The sequence below is a fragment of the Benincasa hispida genome, chromosome 4 (genome assembly GCF_009727055.1).
Source record: "Benincasa hispida cultivar B227 chromosome 4, ASM972705v1, whole genome shotgun sequence".
In the NCBI taxonomy this organism is placed as follows: domain Eukaryota; kingdom Viridiplantae; phylum Streptophyta; class Magnoliopsida; order Cucurbitales; family Cucurbitaceae; genus Benincasa; species Benincasa hispida.
In genome coordinates this window covers 35,942,194-35,961,356 of record NC_052352.1, presented here as the reverse complement: position 1 = coordinate 35,961,356, position 19,163 = coordinate 35,942,194, and the positions used below count along the sequence as shown (strand labels likewise).

At 33.1% G+C, this 19,163-nt stretch overlaps 1 protein-coding gene across 1 annotated transcript; it reads right to left on the bottom strand.

Moving 5' to 3' along the window:
* Nucleotides 1–1,742: 1,742 nt before the first annotated feature.
* Nucleotides 1,743–6,482, bottom strand: LOC120075257 (probable WRKY transcription factor 57). Its single transcript, XM_039028474.1, has 3 exons — nt 5,877–6,482; nt 4,560–4,703; nt 1,743–2,692 (listed from the first exon to the last, which is right to left on the bottom strand). Exons 1-3 carry the CDS (start codon nt 6,209–6,211, stop codon nt 2,281–2,283), a joined length of 891 nt encoding a protein of 296 aa, XP_038884402.1. The 5' UTR covers nt 6,212–6,482; the 3' UTR covers nt 1,743–2,280.
* Between the last annotated feature and the right edge of the window lie 12,681 nt (nt 6,483–19,163).

The following is a 19,163-nucleotide window of genomic DNA, read 5'->3' as shown; positions in this document are numbered from 1 at the left end:
AAAACAAGTGAGATGAATAAAATTCCGAGCATAGATCCACTGGTTAAGGATATTATCGACTAAGAGGTGAGATATATATCTCATAATAGTAATTAAAGAAAAATATCAATTTATATCCTTAAATTTTGAAGGTTATATTAATTAAAACTTTAACTTTTCGTGTATCAATTTATACTCTTTAGATTTTGTTTGACAAATATTATACGAAACTTATCATTTCTATTAATTAAACTTCTAAAATTTGTTAAGTGAATCAATTAAGAGCTTTTATTTTTTTATTACATTTAAAAGTCATGCATGTTTACAAAATGGTTAGATTTAATGTATGAAAGATTCGAAAAAATTTTAATTTTAATGGAGAGATTTGATTGATTTATTTATAAGTCTTGCACAATATTTTTTTTTTTCAATGGAAACATAATGCAGATTGTGAGTTGATTCAATTGGTAACTTTAGGGTTTAAATTGATGATATAATTTGATATTCCAAATAATAATAATAATAATGAAAAGACCAAAAAGGGTACGATGCAGCAGCTTTAGGGGTTTCTATTTCTAGCTTCCATTTCAAGATTCAGCTGCTTCAGGTAACAAAACAAAAGCTGTTAAATTTTTATTTTTTTATTTTTTAAAAAAATCCTTCTTTTCTGTTCTTTTAATGAAGCAGCTTTCACAAAAACTTTTTCTTAAAGGAAATTACTGAAGAATGCTACTGATATGTGATATTATTATTTACATCAAAATCAATTTGGCAGTTCCATCTACAACTGGAAACAACATAAAGTTATTTGTGATTTCAACTGAAGTTAGATCTCCAAAGTGTTTTTTTTTTAAAATAATAATAATAATAATAAGAGGTCAGCTGTTTTGTCATGTTAATTTCTCATTTGAACCTAAAATAATGATCGTATCTATGAATCTTTAAACCCACTTAAAAAGGCCATTGATCTGTCACCTCCATCACTCACTCTAAACAAATAAACTATCAATTATAATGCCATTTTTATAAGGGAGTGAAAATTATTGTTAATGGAAGAGAGAGTGAGAACTATATTTTTGGTACAATGAGGAAGAGGATATCAATATTTGAACCTACGACTACTTCAAGAGAATGAGTATATGTCAGTTACCATTGAACTACTGTTTTTAAAGGGGTGTAATACGAGGACTTTTCAAGTTGTCATCCAAACTTAATACTACTTTCGTTCAAGCATACTTAACTGCAGAATTCTGATAAGATCTAATGTGTTAGTATCGGTATGATTGTTGAGCTATTATGGCAATAGATGAAAAATATTCTCTTCTAGTTAACATCATCTTTAATTATTTTGATCCACATATGCTTTCTCTTCTAATTAACCTAATAATAATAATAATAATTCATTTATATAAATTTGTTTTTTAAAAAAACTCACCAGAATCTAAAGTAAAGAACACAACAGAGAACAAAAATTATTAAAGAAGCATTTCACAATTCACATGGGGCTCTTTAATTACCACCACCACAATCATACATCAACTCCTTTACTAAAATTATACAATAGTAAAAGATTCTCTTTTCCAAAGCTAAAAATTTCATATGATTGGTGCAGCATACTAAAATTTTAGTATGCATGATTCGAGGATTCAAACTTCTAACCTTTTATTTAACAATACATGTCAGCTATATTCTGATTTATAGCACCATATTTACACTCTTCTTTAATATCTATTTAGTAACAGACGATTCAAAATCTAAAAACATTGAAAACAAAGATAAAAAACATATCATGTAAATACCAATCCAATTTTTCATCATAAATAATAATGCGCCAATAAAAACACGTTTAATTCAATTACAATCCATCCATACATGGTTAAACACCCCCAATGAGTTAAATCTACAAGTAGTCAAAGAAAATATAGTCAACATAACCAACAACCCTCTCTGATTTGTACAAATTAAAGCATGCATAAAACGACCCTATTTGACGATTGTGAGCCAATTACATTTAAGCATGCATAAAAGACCCATTTTTTACTCTAACGGACGTGAAAATTTATTCAATGTGATGGTCACATTGTGGTTGTTCCTCTACAACCACATTGTACCCGTCTCTTCGAATAACTAGACAACAAAGATACATACAAACTTGGCAAAAAGCACCATATAGTCGACAATTTGAATAAAAAATAAGTTATATCATATTATGTATAGAGAGATGAGGTTAGTGCAGGATTTCATACCACAAAATGAGTGTGTTTCATGGTGGAGCTAGTAATGTGAAGTGAATTCGTCTTATCACGTCGTTCTACGCATCATGGCGGGCGGGACAATAGCGCCGAGCAAGCCTTCATTGGAGGCAACTTGAAGGTGTGAGCTTGTTGGATCTTGTTGCTCTAAGGACAGGGCATTGGAGGATGATGATGGTGCCAAATTGTGTGGTTGGTCATTGGGAGTGGGAGGGTTATTGTTAGTTGTGGGTGGGGGGTGAGTTTGATGATGATCAGGGTAAAAAAACTGTGGGATTTGAGGTGAAAATTGAGACCCAAAAGAAGCTTCATGAGCTATGTTTAATCCACCTCGAGGGAATCCAACGGTGTGATGACAGTGTTGTCCTTCATATGTTGTTATTACAACGCTTGGATCTTCACACGACCGTTCTACCCTTTTCTTCACTGTGCATTTGCTGTTTGTGCACCTGTAGTAACTCCTGCAATCATATTCTAATCTTAACACAACATCTTCGGCTAAGATATGGTTTCAAACATAGAACCAATATTCAACTCAAACGTTTAAACTTATAGATTATGATAAACTTAATTAGGTTAAATTGTTAACTTAGTCTATGAATTTTGAAGTTTGTCTATTAGGTTAAAATCATAAATTTAATCTCTAGATTTTTTAATATATTATTTTCGATAAGTAACAATTTCATAGATAAGCTAAATATTCAAATAAATACAAAAGGGGTTCATTATAGGGAGTACAGAAAGATTTCTCCAATTTGTTAAAAAAGAAAATTTCGTAAAGGGAAATAAATTTCTTTACACCAAAATAGAGCATTGAAAATAGATAACTCAAGAAATTCTTCCCAGCTTGCCCTAAAAAATTCTTGTGTTCCTTACAAACTTACAAATATTTTAAAACAACGAATATATCTACTAGACACAAAATAAACGTTTATAAAGTTTTATTAGACATCAAACTCAAATTTATATCGGATAAATGAATTATTATTTTTTAATTATAAATTTAACAAAGATATATTAAACACATAATTTAAAATTCAAAATTCAAGAATGTAATTTAGTTAGCTATATAGATATAAATCTCCAAAGTTCAGTAATTAAAATTGTAATTTAATAATTTAATTATATCAATACTTCAACATAGTTATAAAAAAAAATATCTCTAATCATGTTTTATTTAAGAGAAGTCATACACAATGTATTACCGAATGTTTCTTTCATAGTTAACGAAAATGGTTATCAATTATTTGTTATATTTAAATGCGACAAAGACAAAACATATGAATCTTTATCTGTCTACCCATTTAGCTTTTATTTTTCTATATATATATATGGATACAACACATAAAATTAAGCTTTTTAATCTTTGTCCCGTATTCTCATTAATTAATGATTATGCGGAGATTATGTACTGTATCAATAAAAATACATTTCACATTCGTTTGATTTTAGGAGCATGCTTAAAGTTTCTTAAAGCATGATTAGAATGCTTGTAAACTAGTTAATATTGTGTTAGGGTTTTATTGTACTAATACATTTAAAGGAAAGGGATGAACACGATAACACAAATATTCATCTCCAATCAATTTAATAAAATACAGAAAGGATAAATTAAAGAATACCAATTATAGATATTGTTGTACTATATATATTTTGTAATATGATGTCAATATAATAGGGTTAAATTAATAAATATGCCAATATAGTTGTAAAAATGGAATCTCAACTTTTCCACCATCATCATTATTATAATTATTATAATAATAATTATTATTATTATTAAATTCTCCGTGGAACAATAATAAATTAGACCGTCAAAATGAATGTAGCTCAATTAACATAAATTTTGTAGATCCTAAAGTCAAAAGTACAATTCTTCCACTCCACGTATTGCCAGAAAAGAAAAGTAAAAAATAGATGTCAATATGAAAATTTAGTCATGGCAATAAATTTGAATCTACGTGTTAATATTTTCACATTTTTAAGAATTCTCGACATAAGATGTATGTCGACATTTCCAATATGTTATTAAAAAAATTTGTGAAACATAAAAAATAAATAATAAAAATTTTACTAATATAAATATAATATAAATAATAAACATTTGAAGTTATTTAAAAGTATAAAATGCTTATCATAAATTCATACTTTCTTGTTTTTATAATTTTTTTTCAGAAATACCATCGACACCAACATATTATTGATATTTCTATCCAGATTTTAGTAAAATTGAGATATTGACATTTTCACCGATATCAACGTAATTTTGATTATAATTAATTAAGCATGAGTTAAACATAATTAAGTAGGATAGTAGATTATGCCAACCTAGGGAATGGACTGTTCTTGACAGCCTTTTGTCCATATTTCCTCCATCGATAGCCATCTTCAAGATGATCAACTTCGCTTTTGGTCATAAATGCAAATCGTGGCTGCCGAATTCGCTTTTGCCCCTTCTTTTTCACCTTCCGCCTACAAAATATTTCACCTACATTTATAAAGTAAAAGCAAAACCTTGAAAATCAAAAGCAATTAATTTTTACTTAAAACACACATTTTATTTTTACCACCTACTATACACTAAATTTCTATTCAAACTATATATATATATATATATTTCATTTGTTGGAATGAAACTAAAATACCCAATGGAATTTATATTCCCACCCAAATAAATCAATTAGGGGATGTCACTCGAAAATGAAATCGAGGCAAATAATAGAGCTAATTAATTGATTAAGGGACCTAAATAAACAATTAGTTATATAATAATAAATAAATAAATTGGAGAAGGGAAAAACAAGGTGCATTGGATTAAGCAGAAAATAAGAGAAGAAAACCATTAATTTCATTGATTATGATGTAATTAGACAAGGGCAAACGATCAATCATTTCATAGAAACAACAAAGAATTAGGTAACGACAGACCCATATGGACCAGAAAGAAAAAAGAAAAATTAAATTTTAAAAATAATAATACAAGATATTTTTTCTCAAGTAATATCACATCATCAATGGTAAGTACATGCAGTAATAAAAATAAATAACTATATATTAATTAGCAATAAAAAAAATAAGTACACCGTTTTAAATAATACGTAACATTCCATTGATAAGCACATCGAACAAGTAACGCCAACCATCCAAATTTTAAGTCATTAATAAATGTAACCAAGAGCATTATTCTTTTCGTTAATTTGATTTACGATGAATAAATAAGAGAAAAACTTTCGTGAATTTTTTTTTTTTCTTTTTTAATCCAATTAGAAAGAAATAATTATTTTAACGAAAGGGAAAATGGCATTCCCGCCGCAATAACGGCGATGTGGGAAGGGACTAGTTTACTAAAAACTGCAAAACAGCCCCTACACTTTAATGCATTCACATTGAATAGCCCCTGCTTTCATCGAATTTACGAAACTACCTCCCCAACTTGCAGAATGGGCGGATTGAAGGCAAGAGTACTTGCACTTTGATCACTCTGATCACTCTGATTTCTCTGTCCCTTAATTTTGAGTTTTCTTTTACCAAAACCGCATGAAATTATTAACTTACAGTTCATTCAATTAAGTTTACACTCAATAATTCAAAGAACCTGTAATTTTAATTTCGAAAAAAGGAAAAAAAAAAAGGACCGGAACTCACGGAATAATCTCAGGCTGTTTCTCCGGCGGCTCTCCGCTGGAGCTGGAAGACAAAGAAGGATTAGAAGCGAGTGGAAGGGGAGCGTCAGGGCTTTGCAATCCAGCGGCGTCGTCGATTACGGGAGTGGAAGTTGGAGGGAAATCGGAGTCGATGGGGTGAGAGTGGAGGAATCGAGAAGGTTGAGGTTGAAGGGAGTGGAAATTCCATCCGAATTCGGTGAGGATGGAGGAATCGGAATCGGGAGGGAAGAAGAAAAGAGCGTCGGAGGAATTGGAGGAGGAATCGACGGTGGAGAAGGGGGGGGGAGGAGGAGGAGGAGGAGGAGAATCGGCCATTAATGAGAAGGGGACTGAGAAAGCAGAGGAAAAATGAAAGGAGGGGAGAGAGAATTAGGGTTTGTGAGAAGAAAGGGGAATGGAGTGTACGTTGAAGAAGAAGAAAGAAATGGAAATAGAAAGGACGCGTAGTTTTTTTTTTTTTTTTTTTTAAAAAAAAAAAATTTGAACTTTTTGAAAGGTTTTGAAAAGAAATGTCCCCTCAATATACAGTTGCAAAATTGAGAGAAACAGAAAGAGAGAGGCGTAAGAAAAAGAAAAACGGAGGGGGGAGGGGGGCGTCAACTTCTTAACTAGTACGGGGGAGGTTGATATTTAAGCATGGAACTATGGGGACATCGAAAGAGCGTGGCCCCACGCGCGCATCTATTGACATTTTAAAATCACTAACAAAATTATTTTTTTTTAAAAAAAAAAAAAATAAATGTATTAGGCTCCCCACCTACGTATTTTTTATCGAATAATATTAGATAAACCCATTTTTTATGCCTCCCTTCCAATCACTCCTATCAAAATAATAATAATATTATTATTTTTTAAAAATTTAATAAGAAAATTTTCTCACAATCACAAATTATGATTTCACGATTTATATGTTGTTGTGGATGCACATAAATATTCTTATTTTTCTTTAAAAATTAGTAACAATTTTGTTTTTGAAATTTATGATTGCTTACGGTTCCGTTTGGTTACCATTTCGTTTTCTGATTTTTAGTCTTTTTTTTAAATCAAGTCTACGATCATTTTTCTAATCTTTAAAATTTAAACAAAATGATTACCAATGGAGGTCCTACTTTTTAATCAATATTATAATGAATTTATACTCCATTGATAGTTTTTAAAATATTTAGAGAAGGCCAAGGATAAAAGTACAATCTTGACAAGAATAAGAGTATTTTTGTAGTAATTAGGCTATGTTTGATATCCTTCCATTTCTCAAGAAACATTTAAATACTTGGTCAAACTTCAAAATAGCACAAACAAAATTTTAAAACTATGACCTCTTTCGTAATCATTTTGTTTTTAGTCATAGTTTGACTATGACTTATTGTTCATTATAGAGATTAATGGTACTTATGGAGTTCGATGTAACTATATGGGCAAAATAGTAATTTTGGCCCACCTGTACTTACGATCAATTTATGAATGGTCATCGCAATGTTGACTGATTATATCTAATGGACACAAAAATATATCTGTAGTGCATGCAAAGGGTGTAGTTGTCGATCTTTAGTGGAGTGACCGACAGTTAATGGGTATTGAGTAATTTAATTAAAGGAGTTTAATTAATTATTCAAGTACCAGCTTCAATCTACATGTCCATAAGGTCTCCTCTGTAACTCAACTAGAATATAATTTTGGATTAATTTAAATGGTTCAAATTAATTGAGGGATTGACTATATATGATATAATTAATTTAAATTAATTATATGTGATATAATTAATATAATGTATTTGATACATTATAATATAAAGTTTATTTTGAGAGGAATTAAATATTTGAATATTATTCAAATATATTGGTTATATGAATTAGATTCATATAATTAAATTTAATATAAATTTGACTTATACCATGAATTATTGAGAGTTTTAAAACTATAGATTATATTATATTTGATATAACATATAGTTATATATATATATATATTATAAGTTAGTTATTATATATATTCTAGTAAATTCAATTCAATTCAATTTTAAATTAAAAGGGGAAGTTACAACTTCCCTCCCCTTAATACTCTCAGTAAAAACGGTGTGGGAGTGGGATTTGGTTTTACATTTTTCATCTTCTTCATTGACGAGATCACAGAAGGTCTGTGTGTGAGATACTCCCAACATAATTCTCCCAGAAAATTTTCCTCTCAGAAAAATTCTTCCTCCCTCGTCCAAAATCAACAGACCTCACAACTCATGTAATTCTCAAACCCTAAAGAGAATACAAAAGGTTCACTGGTGGTGTTCAACCAAATAGTGATTTGCTTTTGCTGTGGTTTTTGGTTTTGTTCATTTTTTAAGAGTTTGTGTCCGGATCAAGGAGGATTATCATGAAGAATTGGTTCTTCAAATGTTAGTATAAATCTAAACCCTAATCTCCCTTCTTTATTTATTTCAAAAGTATGCTATAAAATTTTGATGATATGCATAATTTAGTTCTCTATAATTTTAATTCTCTGTGAATTTAAAATTAGGACATGATCCATGCTTCCGTATTAGACCTCACAGTCCTTCACTTGGCATTAAAGCGACATTTGTGATCCCAATTTTTTTCAGAGTTAAAATTCGTTTAATGGTGGGTTGTACTACTGTACTGCGTTTCACGTTAATAAATGTATGGTTTTGCAATTATGGATGTTTCGGGATTGGACTATAGTTTTATTGCTTTAATTTACAAATTTAGTTTGTAAAGGTCCATTGTTTTGGACATTAATTTGCAATCAAGTCTGTATATTAATTTTCTGTGTCGTTTATGAGTTTTCCAACGACTTTCTGGAAAAAATGAGGCCCAAATCAGAGAATAAAATTAATGGGGTTCGCGACTATACAGCAGCGTTGCAACGATGTGCCCTAACGTTACAATGCTGCGAAGAGACAGACAAAGATTTTTTTTCATAGCGTTGCAACGCTCCAAGACGGAAAAATGACGCAATTCGATTCGTGTTTTGGTTGGTTCACGTCCGATTCGCTTGGTTCGAGTGGTTCGCGGCTTGGTTCAAGTTTTTGGTCCAATTCAGCAGTTCTTTTTGTTGTAATAGTTAGTTTTTAATTAATTAAATTTATATAAATGTTATATTAATTTGATTAATTGTTTAGGAGTCCAATCTCAGTCCATATATTGTTATTTAAATTATGCATTTGATGTATGGTTTATTTTTATTTAATATATGTCATAACGTGTGCCATATAGAAAATCCTACTATAGGTTATACATTTAATCATGCATCATGAATATTATAAATGTTATAATATAGTTGTATGATTTAATTTTATTGCATGCTCATGCATCATAAAATATAAATATGTTATAATATATGTTTGCATGCATTAATGACATTATCATGCATCATTATATTATAATTGTTATGATATATAGTTAGCATGTTTGGATGAATGTAATTGTAAATTTCATTACTTTATTATATAAATGTTATGTATGTTAAGTAATAAAATGGGAATTGCATGAAACATATCATTACTTTAGATAATTTTATAATTGTTATAATTTTTTCTAAGTATGATATCAAATGCAATGTATGATTTTAATTTGTTTCATTTATTTTATAATCGTTATAATTAAATGAAATTAGAAGTTAAAATCAATAATTCAGAATTACATGCAAACTTAGGTTAAAATCGTTTTTTAAAATAGTTTAAAATATGATTCACATAGACTTAAGATCACAATATTTCTAATATGATTAGAAATTAGTTTAATATTCTTAATAAGTTTAATATGATTAAATTGGTTTTAATAAAAGATTAAAATTGTAGCAAATGTATCTATGAGGAACCTTTTTCTAAGGCTAGTTTTGTCTAGGTTGGGGTATTTAAGTTGATGGAAATGGAGCACCCCTACCTGAGAACTGACCTGGAAGGTGAATTAGATAGATTTGCTACAAGCATGCAATTGTTGATTAAAGTTTGTTAAAATGTTTAATGAACATTAATAAAAATTGTTTAACTATCCAAAGTAAGTTTTACTTTTGGACAAACTTAAACAGTCACCTAGTAAAAATAAATAGTCGTATTTTCTAGGTTAAATTAACCATAGGTAAAAAATACAAAAAAAAAAAAAATACGTAATTTTTTTAGGATAACACTCAATGGGAGGAAAATGGGGTATATGATACTTCATTTTTCCTTTTCACGTTTCTCCCTCATAGTTCACACCTGAGATCTATACTCTGCCTCGAGGCACCTTTGATTGTGTTCCCCTACAGGTGGTATTTGTATAGATCAATATAAAGGTGAATGGAAAGAGTGTTTATAGTAAGTAGGAGTAGGACGTGTGTCAACACATCCCACATCTCTTTCATTAGTTTGTAGTAAATTTTCATGCTCGACCTCGAGGCACCTTTCCTTGTGTCCTACGGATGAAATTTGCATGACTTTTTACTCAAACTCAAGAAATGGATAGGGTTGCTTTAGTTTTTTCCCTAATCAATTTTTCTCTATGGTTGACTCATTGAGGTGGAACTCTAGAATCTAAAATGAAGGGTTACACTTACAAGGAGTTGTTTCTGTATATTGGTTAAGATGGTCTCATTTTTAGTGAAGGGGTACATGATCACCATACGGTAGCTTTTACTCTACCTCACTGAAACATCATTGCAAAATAGATGTCACATAGGGTGCATTAAATTCTTTTGTTAAATCTAATTGATTGTTCCAAAATGGGTAATGCATGGACTACTAATATAAATAAATTGTATGTTTAAACAATTTTACAATATCACTTTTGTAACTTTAAATATGCTTGCCACTGAAAAATTAACTGACGATAATTATATCACTTGGAAAAATACAATCAATACAGTTCTGATCATCGACGACTTAAGGCTTGTCCTTGTGGAGGAATGTCCTCCAGTCCCATTCAAAATTCCATTCGAAACGTTCAGAAGGCATACAAGTGTTGGGTACGGACAAATGAAAAGGCTCAAGTATCTTGGCAAGCATTTCTGAAGTCTTGGCCAAAAAGCATGAGCCCATGCTCACCTCTCATAAGATCATGGAGTCCCTGCTGAAGGAACTCGTATTGAAGGAGAACCTTGAGCAGAAGCGAATCGTCCAAATTCCATTAGTTATTGAAAACTAAATTTACAGTAAACATACAAGATATGCATTCAGAATAAATTATAGCATGCTTGATACAAGAAAAAGGGTTCAAGATACATTACCCTTAAAGAACCTTTCTCTTCACGTATCCCTCGAATAGTCATAAGTCTCGAACACAGCAACTACAACTTTTGAAGACCTTCTTCAAGAACTCCTCGAACCAAACAGAGAGGACACAACCATAACGAGCCTTTGGTATTCTTAAGGTGAGAACCCAAGAATGGTGAGCTCTGACTATTTTAGTTAGAGGGATTGCTTGAGTTTGGAGGAAGAAGAAGATTGAAGCACACAGAACTTTTCTGTTCACTCAATCGTTTTTCAATCACAATGTAAGTTGTAGAGGAAGAAGAGAAAACAATCACAATAAATAATACGATATTTTATATTAAATATAACATATAACCTATAGCTTTAATAACCACCCACTAAGTTGGTTGGAGAGAATAGAACTTTTCTGTTCACTCAATCGTTTTTCAATCACAATAACCACCCACTAAGTTGGTTGGAGAGAATAGAGGAAGTTATAATTCAAAATAATAAAATAATATAAATAAATATGATAACTAACTTATCATATTATATTTATATTAAACTATATTTTATATAATATAACATACAACCTATAGCTTTAATATTGTATCACATACAACATAAACAGTACGATAACCCTTCACAAATTGCTTATAAGTACAGTTGGGCCAAATTATCATTTTGCCCCTGTAGTTAATCTAACTTCTTAAGTACCACTGATCCCTCTAATGAACAATACACCATAGTCCCAGTTGTTGGGGTTGATGTCCTAAACTCTCGTGTCCTGTAGTATATAAACAGTTTGTACGAACGCTTGTGTTGTTAATATATGATATTTACTTCACATATTGTATTTTGCTCAGTTGCTTGTTTTATTTGCTTTACCACAAACCAATAAACCTAAAATCCCTGGTTATCTGTATGTGACTCAAGCATGTATGTGGTGACATACAAGTGGATCATGTCTTGAGTGATAACCAAAATGGTCTGTAGTATATGGATATAGGGGGAAACCTTATCCTGATAACGCTACGGATGCGGCCCGCTTTGTGGAATGGTAAAAAATGTTGTGACTTGTCACAGATGGACTGATCCTGATAATTCGTGTTGGGGACATGTGAGCTGGAGCGTCCTATACAAAGGTTTGTATAAGAGCTAACCACGAAGTGTTAACGTCTCGTATATAAACACTGTTCATGATAGAGACTTCATTCCACTAGGATGACCATAGTAACATGACCCCAATCCTGAGTGAGTTGGGAACTCTTGCCATTGAGGGCATTCCTTTGATTTGTATGGGTGTAGTGGCCAGGTCGCCGATTCAAAACCTACCATTTTGGGGACTCGGTCTGATTTGGAGCTGGGGAACTCAGCTGCACAAGATACAGAATTCACTCCTTCCCCGAGGAAGGGGTAAGTAGAAGATGACTCCCTTAGGGTTGATTTCGGACTTGAACGATGTGGCGTCCACACCCTTCTCCTAGCCCGAGATGTGTTCACACATAATTGGACTATATTGTATTATTCATTAGAGGAATCAGTGGTACTTAAGGAGTAGTGATGTAACTATAGGGGCAAAACGGTAGGAATTGGCCAACTGTACTTACAAGCATCTATGAAGGGTCACGTACTCATGATTAGTTATATCCGATGGATACAGAAATATATCGTGGTAAGAGAGTTCAACTGTTGGTCTTTATGAATTCTTGACGGTTAACGGATGGTGGATCTCGTTAGTTAAAGAGTTTAGTCAGCTATTCACGTACCGTTGGAGCTTGGAGCACAGATCCATTAGGTCCCCTGGGTAGCTTAGATAAAGTCGAGAACCAGTATTTGGTTAATTTGAAATGTTCAAATTGACAAGAGGAAGTTCGATTATATATGATATAATTGGATGGTTAAATATATATGATAAATTGACAAATGTATGAGATACATTATTATGGAGGAATTAAATATAAATATTATTTTATATCAGTGGGGGAGAAAATACTATAGTAAATATGTGATATCAAACTATAGGATAAAAATATAATATAATTATATTTATTAACTAATTAATTGATTAATTATATGATAATTAATCATAATATCACGTTTGGACGTGGGTTAGTGGGCAACGTCGGTTATGGTAACCGATGGGTTAAAATGAAAATAGTTTTCATTTTTTAATCGTGCAATCGATAATCCGTCAATCGCCTAAAAGATTTCGTGAAAGCACGCTGGTGTTTAGCAAAATGATCGCTTAAGCATTTCGAGAGACTATACAATAGCTCCTCGCGCCTAAATGATCGTCTACCTCGCGCTTAAACGATCGCACACTATTTCCTACACGATTATATAGCTTCTCTAAACGATCGTATAGTGTGCTAGTTTTACTAAACAATCGTGTACCTTTTCCTAAACAATAGTTCAGTAAATCTTACATGATTGTGTAGCTCCTCCTAAACGATAAGCACTTCTGCTATGCAATAGTGTCATTTTCCCTCCTACTTGCTTATCGCCTACACGATTTGTATTTCCTCCTTCCTCTACCAAATTCACCAAAGCCCATATTTTAGGTTTTCACTCCGAGAATACCCGGGGCTCATTAGTGTGGTGTCCTCCCCGTTGCAGTTATGAGTTCGCATTGATCGTGCTGCTGCAGTCGACGTTTTCCACCGGGTGTTGGTAGATTTATTGGAGGGTTCCGCTGTGTTGGGGTTCTGAAGTTTGAAGATAGTCTTCAACTGGTATGGAACTCTTTCCCTTATGTTTTTATTATTCATAGCATGTCGTTAATTAAGTTTTGATTGCATAATTGTATGTGTTGAATGTATAATGTTATATTTTGGTCACGATGAGATCGAAGCAATCCAGACGTGCTCATGGAACTCTCGGTATGAGATCCTTCACCACTATGACTAAACCCCTTTCGGGCTAAGAGAGGGTGTGGTGTCACATTGTTCAAGACCTGCAATCAGTAATTAAGGGAGCAATTTATCTACTTACCCTTACTTCAGGGAAGAAGTTAATTCCATCTTGTGTAGCTATGTTCCCAGCTCTCCAATCAGATGAATCTCCAAAATGGTAGGCTTGTTGAGTCGGCGATCTGGCCACTCTCACCCAAAATCAAAGGACCGCCCTCATAGGCAGGAGTTCACAACTCACTCAAGATTAAGGTCATGTTATCTATGGTCATCCTGGTGAAATGAAAGTCTCTATTATGAATGTGTTGGGGATGATGCCCTAAACTCTCGTTAGGTTCTGTAGTTTGTAAACATGATATTGAATAAATGCTTGCGATATAATAATATATGATATTTTTCTTCACTATTATCTATGGAACATTGGATGTTTTACTTGCTTTACCACAAACCAATAAACTAAGATCCCTGGTTGTCATTGTAACTTAAGCATATATCTGTAGACATACAATTGGATTATGACTTAAGTGATAACTAAAATGGTCTATAGTATATGGATATAAGAGGGAAACCTTATCTTGGTAATGCTATGGATGCGGCCCGCTTTGTAGAATAGTTACAAGTGTTGTGACTTGCTACAGATGGTCTGATCCTGATAATTCATGTGGAGACATGCGAGTGGAGGCGTCCTATATCGCCAACTCAAATCTACCACTTTAGGGATTTTTCTGATTTGGCAGCTGGGAACTCAACTACACAAGATAGAATTCACTCCTTTCTAAAGCAGGGGTAAGTAGATAGATTGCTCCCTTAAGAGCTGATTTCGAGGCTTGAACGATATGGCGCCACACACCTTCTCATGGCTCGAAAGATGTCCACACGTAGTAGGACTATGTTGTATTGTTCATTAGAGGGATTAGTGGTACTTAACGAGTTAGATGTAACTACAGGGGCAAAACGGTAAATTGGCCCAACAGTACTTACGAGCATCTATGAAGGGTTATTGTACTACTGATTGGTTATATCCAATGGACACAAAAATATATCTGTAGTGAGAAGAGTATAACTATCGGTCTTTAGTGGAATGCCTGGCAGTTAACGGATGGTGGATCTCGTGGTTGTCAGCTATTCACGTACCATTGGAGCTTCGAGCCATAAATCCATAAGGTCCCCCTGGTAACTCACTGGATTCAAGTTGAGAATCTGTTTTTGGGTTAGTTTGAAGTGTTCAAATTGACAAGAGGGAGTTTGATTATATATGATATAATTAAACGGGTCAATTATATATGATATAGTTGACATGATGTATGAGATACATTAATTAGAGGAAAATGATATAAATATGATTTATATCTAGTGGAGGAGAAAAGAACTATGGTTCATATGTTGCATTTGATGTGATATTAAACCATAGGTTATAATATAATATGATTATATTTATTTTTTAATTTAAGCAATTATGGGATAATTTTTGGCGGTTTTTTCTCTATAACTGAATGAAATAGTGGGAGATTGCAATCAGTTCTCGTAACTAAAGGATAAAATGAAAATGGTCTTCATTTTGCAAAGAGATCAGATATTCACTCATCAATTGAGTACACTGCCCATCGCCTAGCAAATCGAGAGCATACACAACAACTCAAAGTTTACTAAACGATCGTGTACATGCACGCATTTCCTAAACAATTGCATAGAATTACCTAAACGATCGTCTAGCTTTTTCTAAGTGATCACGCGCCCAAGCGTTTTACTAAACGATGTCTATACGATCAACCCCATTTACTACACGACCGTATACCTTTTACTAAACGATCAAGCAGTCGTTTATACGATAGACTTCAGACATCTCCCACTTACGTGGTCGTGGTAAATAATCGTTCCTTCCTCCTTCCCTCTACCAAATCTAACAGAGCCCACACCTCATGGATTGTCACTCTAAGAATACCAAGGTTTCCGAGCGGTTGTGTCCTCCATTTTTGCCTTGTCCGTGAGGAATCCGTTCGTGGGTAGACAACAGCGAAATTTAGTGGACGATAGCTTTACGATCTCAGCGACAATGAGATTAGCTGGATTGACGAGAGGAGATTTAAAGCGAAGAAGAGTTCTTCAATTGGTATGTATCTCGTTCCTTTGTTGTTTAAAGTTTAAAGCATGTTGTAATTTGTTGTAGATTCATAACTAGTATATTTGATTGTGAATGTGATATTTCTGTCACAATGAGCTTTGAACGATCTTGCTTCTGCTCAAAGGTACTCTTTGATAAGAGTTCCTTCAATTGGTATCAGAGTCAGGTTCTGATATTCCAAATTCATTTATGCAAAGAATAGCATTTACTTTCTCGGTGGGTAAAGCATGTCTGCACTCTGTTTAATGGTTAAATAGTTTGGTGGATGTGGATTAATAGAGTTTTCCAGGATGAAGCCTCTGGTTATTTAAATTCTTTTACATTCAAAGTTAATTGTAAGGGCTCCTGCATTTTTGGGCATATTAACTTACTATCGAGTCTGTAAATTCAAAGTTTTGAGTCTCTGTGAGTCGTTCGTGTTGAGGCTTCAAGGCAAGGAATTGCTGTTATTCGAGGATGAAGACGACCAAGCATTGGTCGGGTCATGTAAATGATGGGGTAAGCGATCATTGAGTATCGAAAACTTGGGAGCAAGTTGACATGCGTGCACTAGATGATCGTGTAGCTCAGCAAGATTCATCGCTCAGTTCCTGACTACACGATCGCGGTGTAAATTTGTTACTTATCGCTTGTTTATATGATCGTCTAGATGATCGTGCTTCATAGTGTAGCTCAGCAAGCTTCATCGCTCAGTTCCTGACTAAACTTGCGGGTTTAAGTCTGGTGTGCTAAATGATCGAGTGTCTCATGCTTCATCGCATTGTAATTGGTACTCGATCGTAACTAAACGATCATGTATACCCAGTCACGTTTACTAAACGATCGTGTATACCCGGAACGTTGTTATATAATGAGACTAAACATTTTGTGGTCCGGTCTTATACAAACTTCTTTGTATAGAATATCCCCGCTCGAATGTCTAATACATGAATGATCAGCATCAAATCATTTGTAGCACTATACAACAATTGTAACACCTACAAAGCGGGTCATACTCGTAGTCTTACCAAGATAAGGTATCCAGCCTTATCCATATACAACAGACCATTTAGGTTTCGCTTAAATATGATCCACCTATATGTCTCCACATACATGTTTAAGTTACAACAATAACCTTGGATGTTAGTTTATTGGTTTATGGTTAATGCAATAAAAATATCACATATTTTATAGACAAAGTAAATAAAATATTATATATTATTAATCACATAAGAGTTTTTTCATACAAAGTTTACAAATGAGAGCATCAATCCCAACACCTACAAGGAATGTTCGGACAACTGTCCACTCAACTCAAGCTTGATGCTCTTTTATTCATCTTCAATGCTTGTATGCAAGAGGGAGCCTTTATTTGAGAACACATTCTCAACATGATGGTCCACTTTAATGTGGCTGAGATGAACAGGTCTGTCATTGACGAGACTAGTCAGGTTAGTTTCATCCTGGAAACTTTGTTTGAGAGTTTCCTACAGTTCTGTGGTAATGCTGTTATGAACAAGATGTTGAGACTGGTGTCCTAATTCTCCCGGAGTCTCATTATTTTGTAACGATACACATTGTTTGATGAATAAAATAATTATTATTTAATTCTAGCATTTACTCATATCCAATAAAAAAAAAGCTCTTTGGTTATCTTATGTGAACTTAAGCATGTATATGTGATATACAAGTAGATCATGCCTTAAGTGATAACCTAAATAGGTTTGTAGTATAAGAATTAAGGTAGGATATCTGATCCTGGTGACACTACGAATACGGCCCGATTTGTAGAGGTTTGCAAGTGTTGTAAACTACTACAGATGGCAGATCCTAACCATTCATGTGGAGACGTGCGAGCGGGGTTTTCCTATACTAAGAGTTTGTATAAGACCTAGACCACGAGATGACTAGACTCTGTATATGACGTCGTTGATACTAGAGACTTACATCTCACCTAGACGACCATAGGTGATACGATCTCAATCCTGAGTGTTTTTGGAACTCCTGCCTTTGAGGGCGATCCTTTGATTAGTATGGGCGAGATCTCTTATACACATCTAGATGTGTATAAGAAGACGACCATAGGTGATACGATCTCAATCCTGAGTGTTTTTGGAACTCCTGCCTTTGAGGGCGATCCTTTGATTAGTATGGATGAGATTGGCCCTGTCTCTTATACACATCTAGATGTGTATAAGAGACAGATACAAAGAGTTTGTATAAGACCTAGACCACGAGATGACTAGACTCTGTATATGACGTCGTTGATACTAGAGACTTACATCTCACCTAAACGACTATAGGTCTGTCTCTTATACACATCTAGATGTGTATAAGAGACAGTTAGTGGAGTGTCTGGCAGTTAACGGATGGTGGATCTCGTGACTAAAGAGTTCAGTCAATTATTCACGTATCGTTGGAGCTTCGAGCTACTGGTCCATAAGGTCCCCTTGGTAGCTCAATGTATTCAGTTGAGGATCAGTTCTTATTATTGATTTAAAATGTTCAAATTGATAAGAGGTTTTTTTTTTAATTATATATGATATGATCGGTATGATGTATGAGATACATCTAGTGGAGGATTAATGTAAATGAGATTTACATTAAGTACCATAGAATAGAAAAATAACTATTGTTTATATGTTTCATGAGATGAAATATTAAAACTATAGATTATAAATATATTATGGTAAGTTGGTTATCACTTATATTTATAATAATATTAATTATTGGATAATTAAATCTTTTTCTCTAATAACCAATCGAGTGGGAGGTTATTGGTGGTTCATGGTAGCCGTGAGATAAAAGAAAATTTGTTTTCCTAATTTTAGTAATGTTAAAATTTTAGATTTGGTGAATTCTCTCTCGGAAAAACATCTCACATAAGTTGTCAAGTAGATACCGATTTACTAAGCGACAGCTTGAGCGAGCTAAATGATCGTGTAGTGTTTATAGGCGACAGACACGGTACTAAGCGATGAGCTAAACGATCGCTTAGCTTTTGCTAAATGATTAGGCATCGACCTATACGATAGATTTCTGTCTTCTCCCACTTACCCAATCGTGTATAAGATT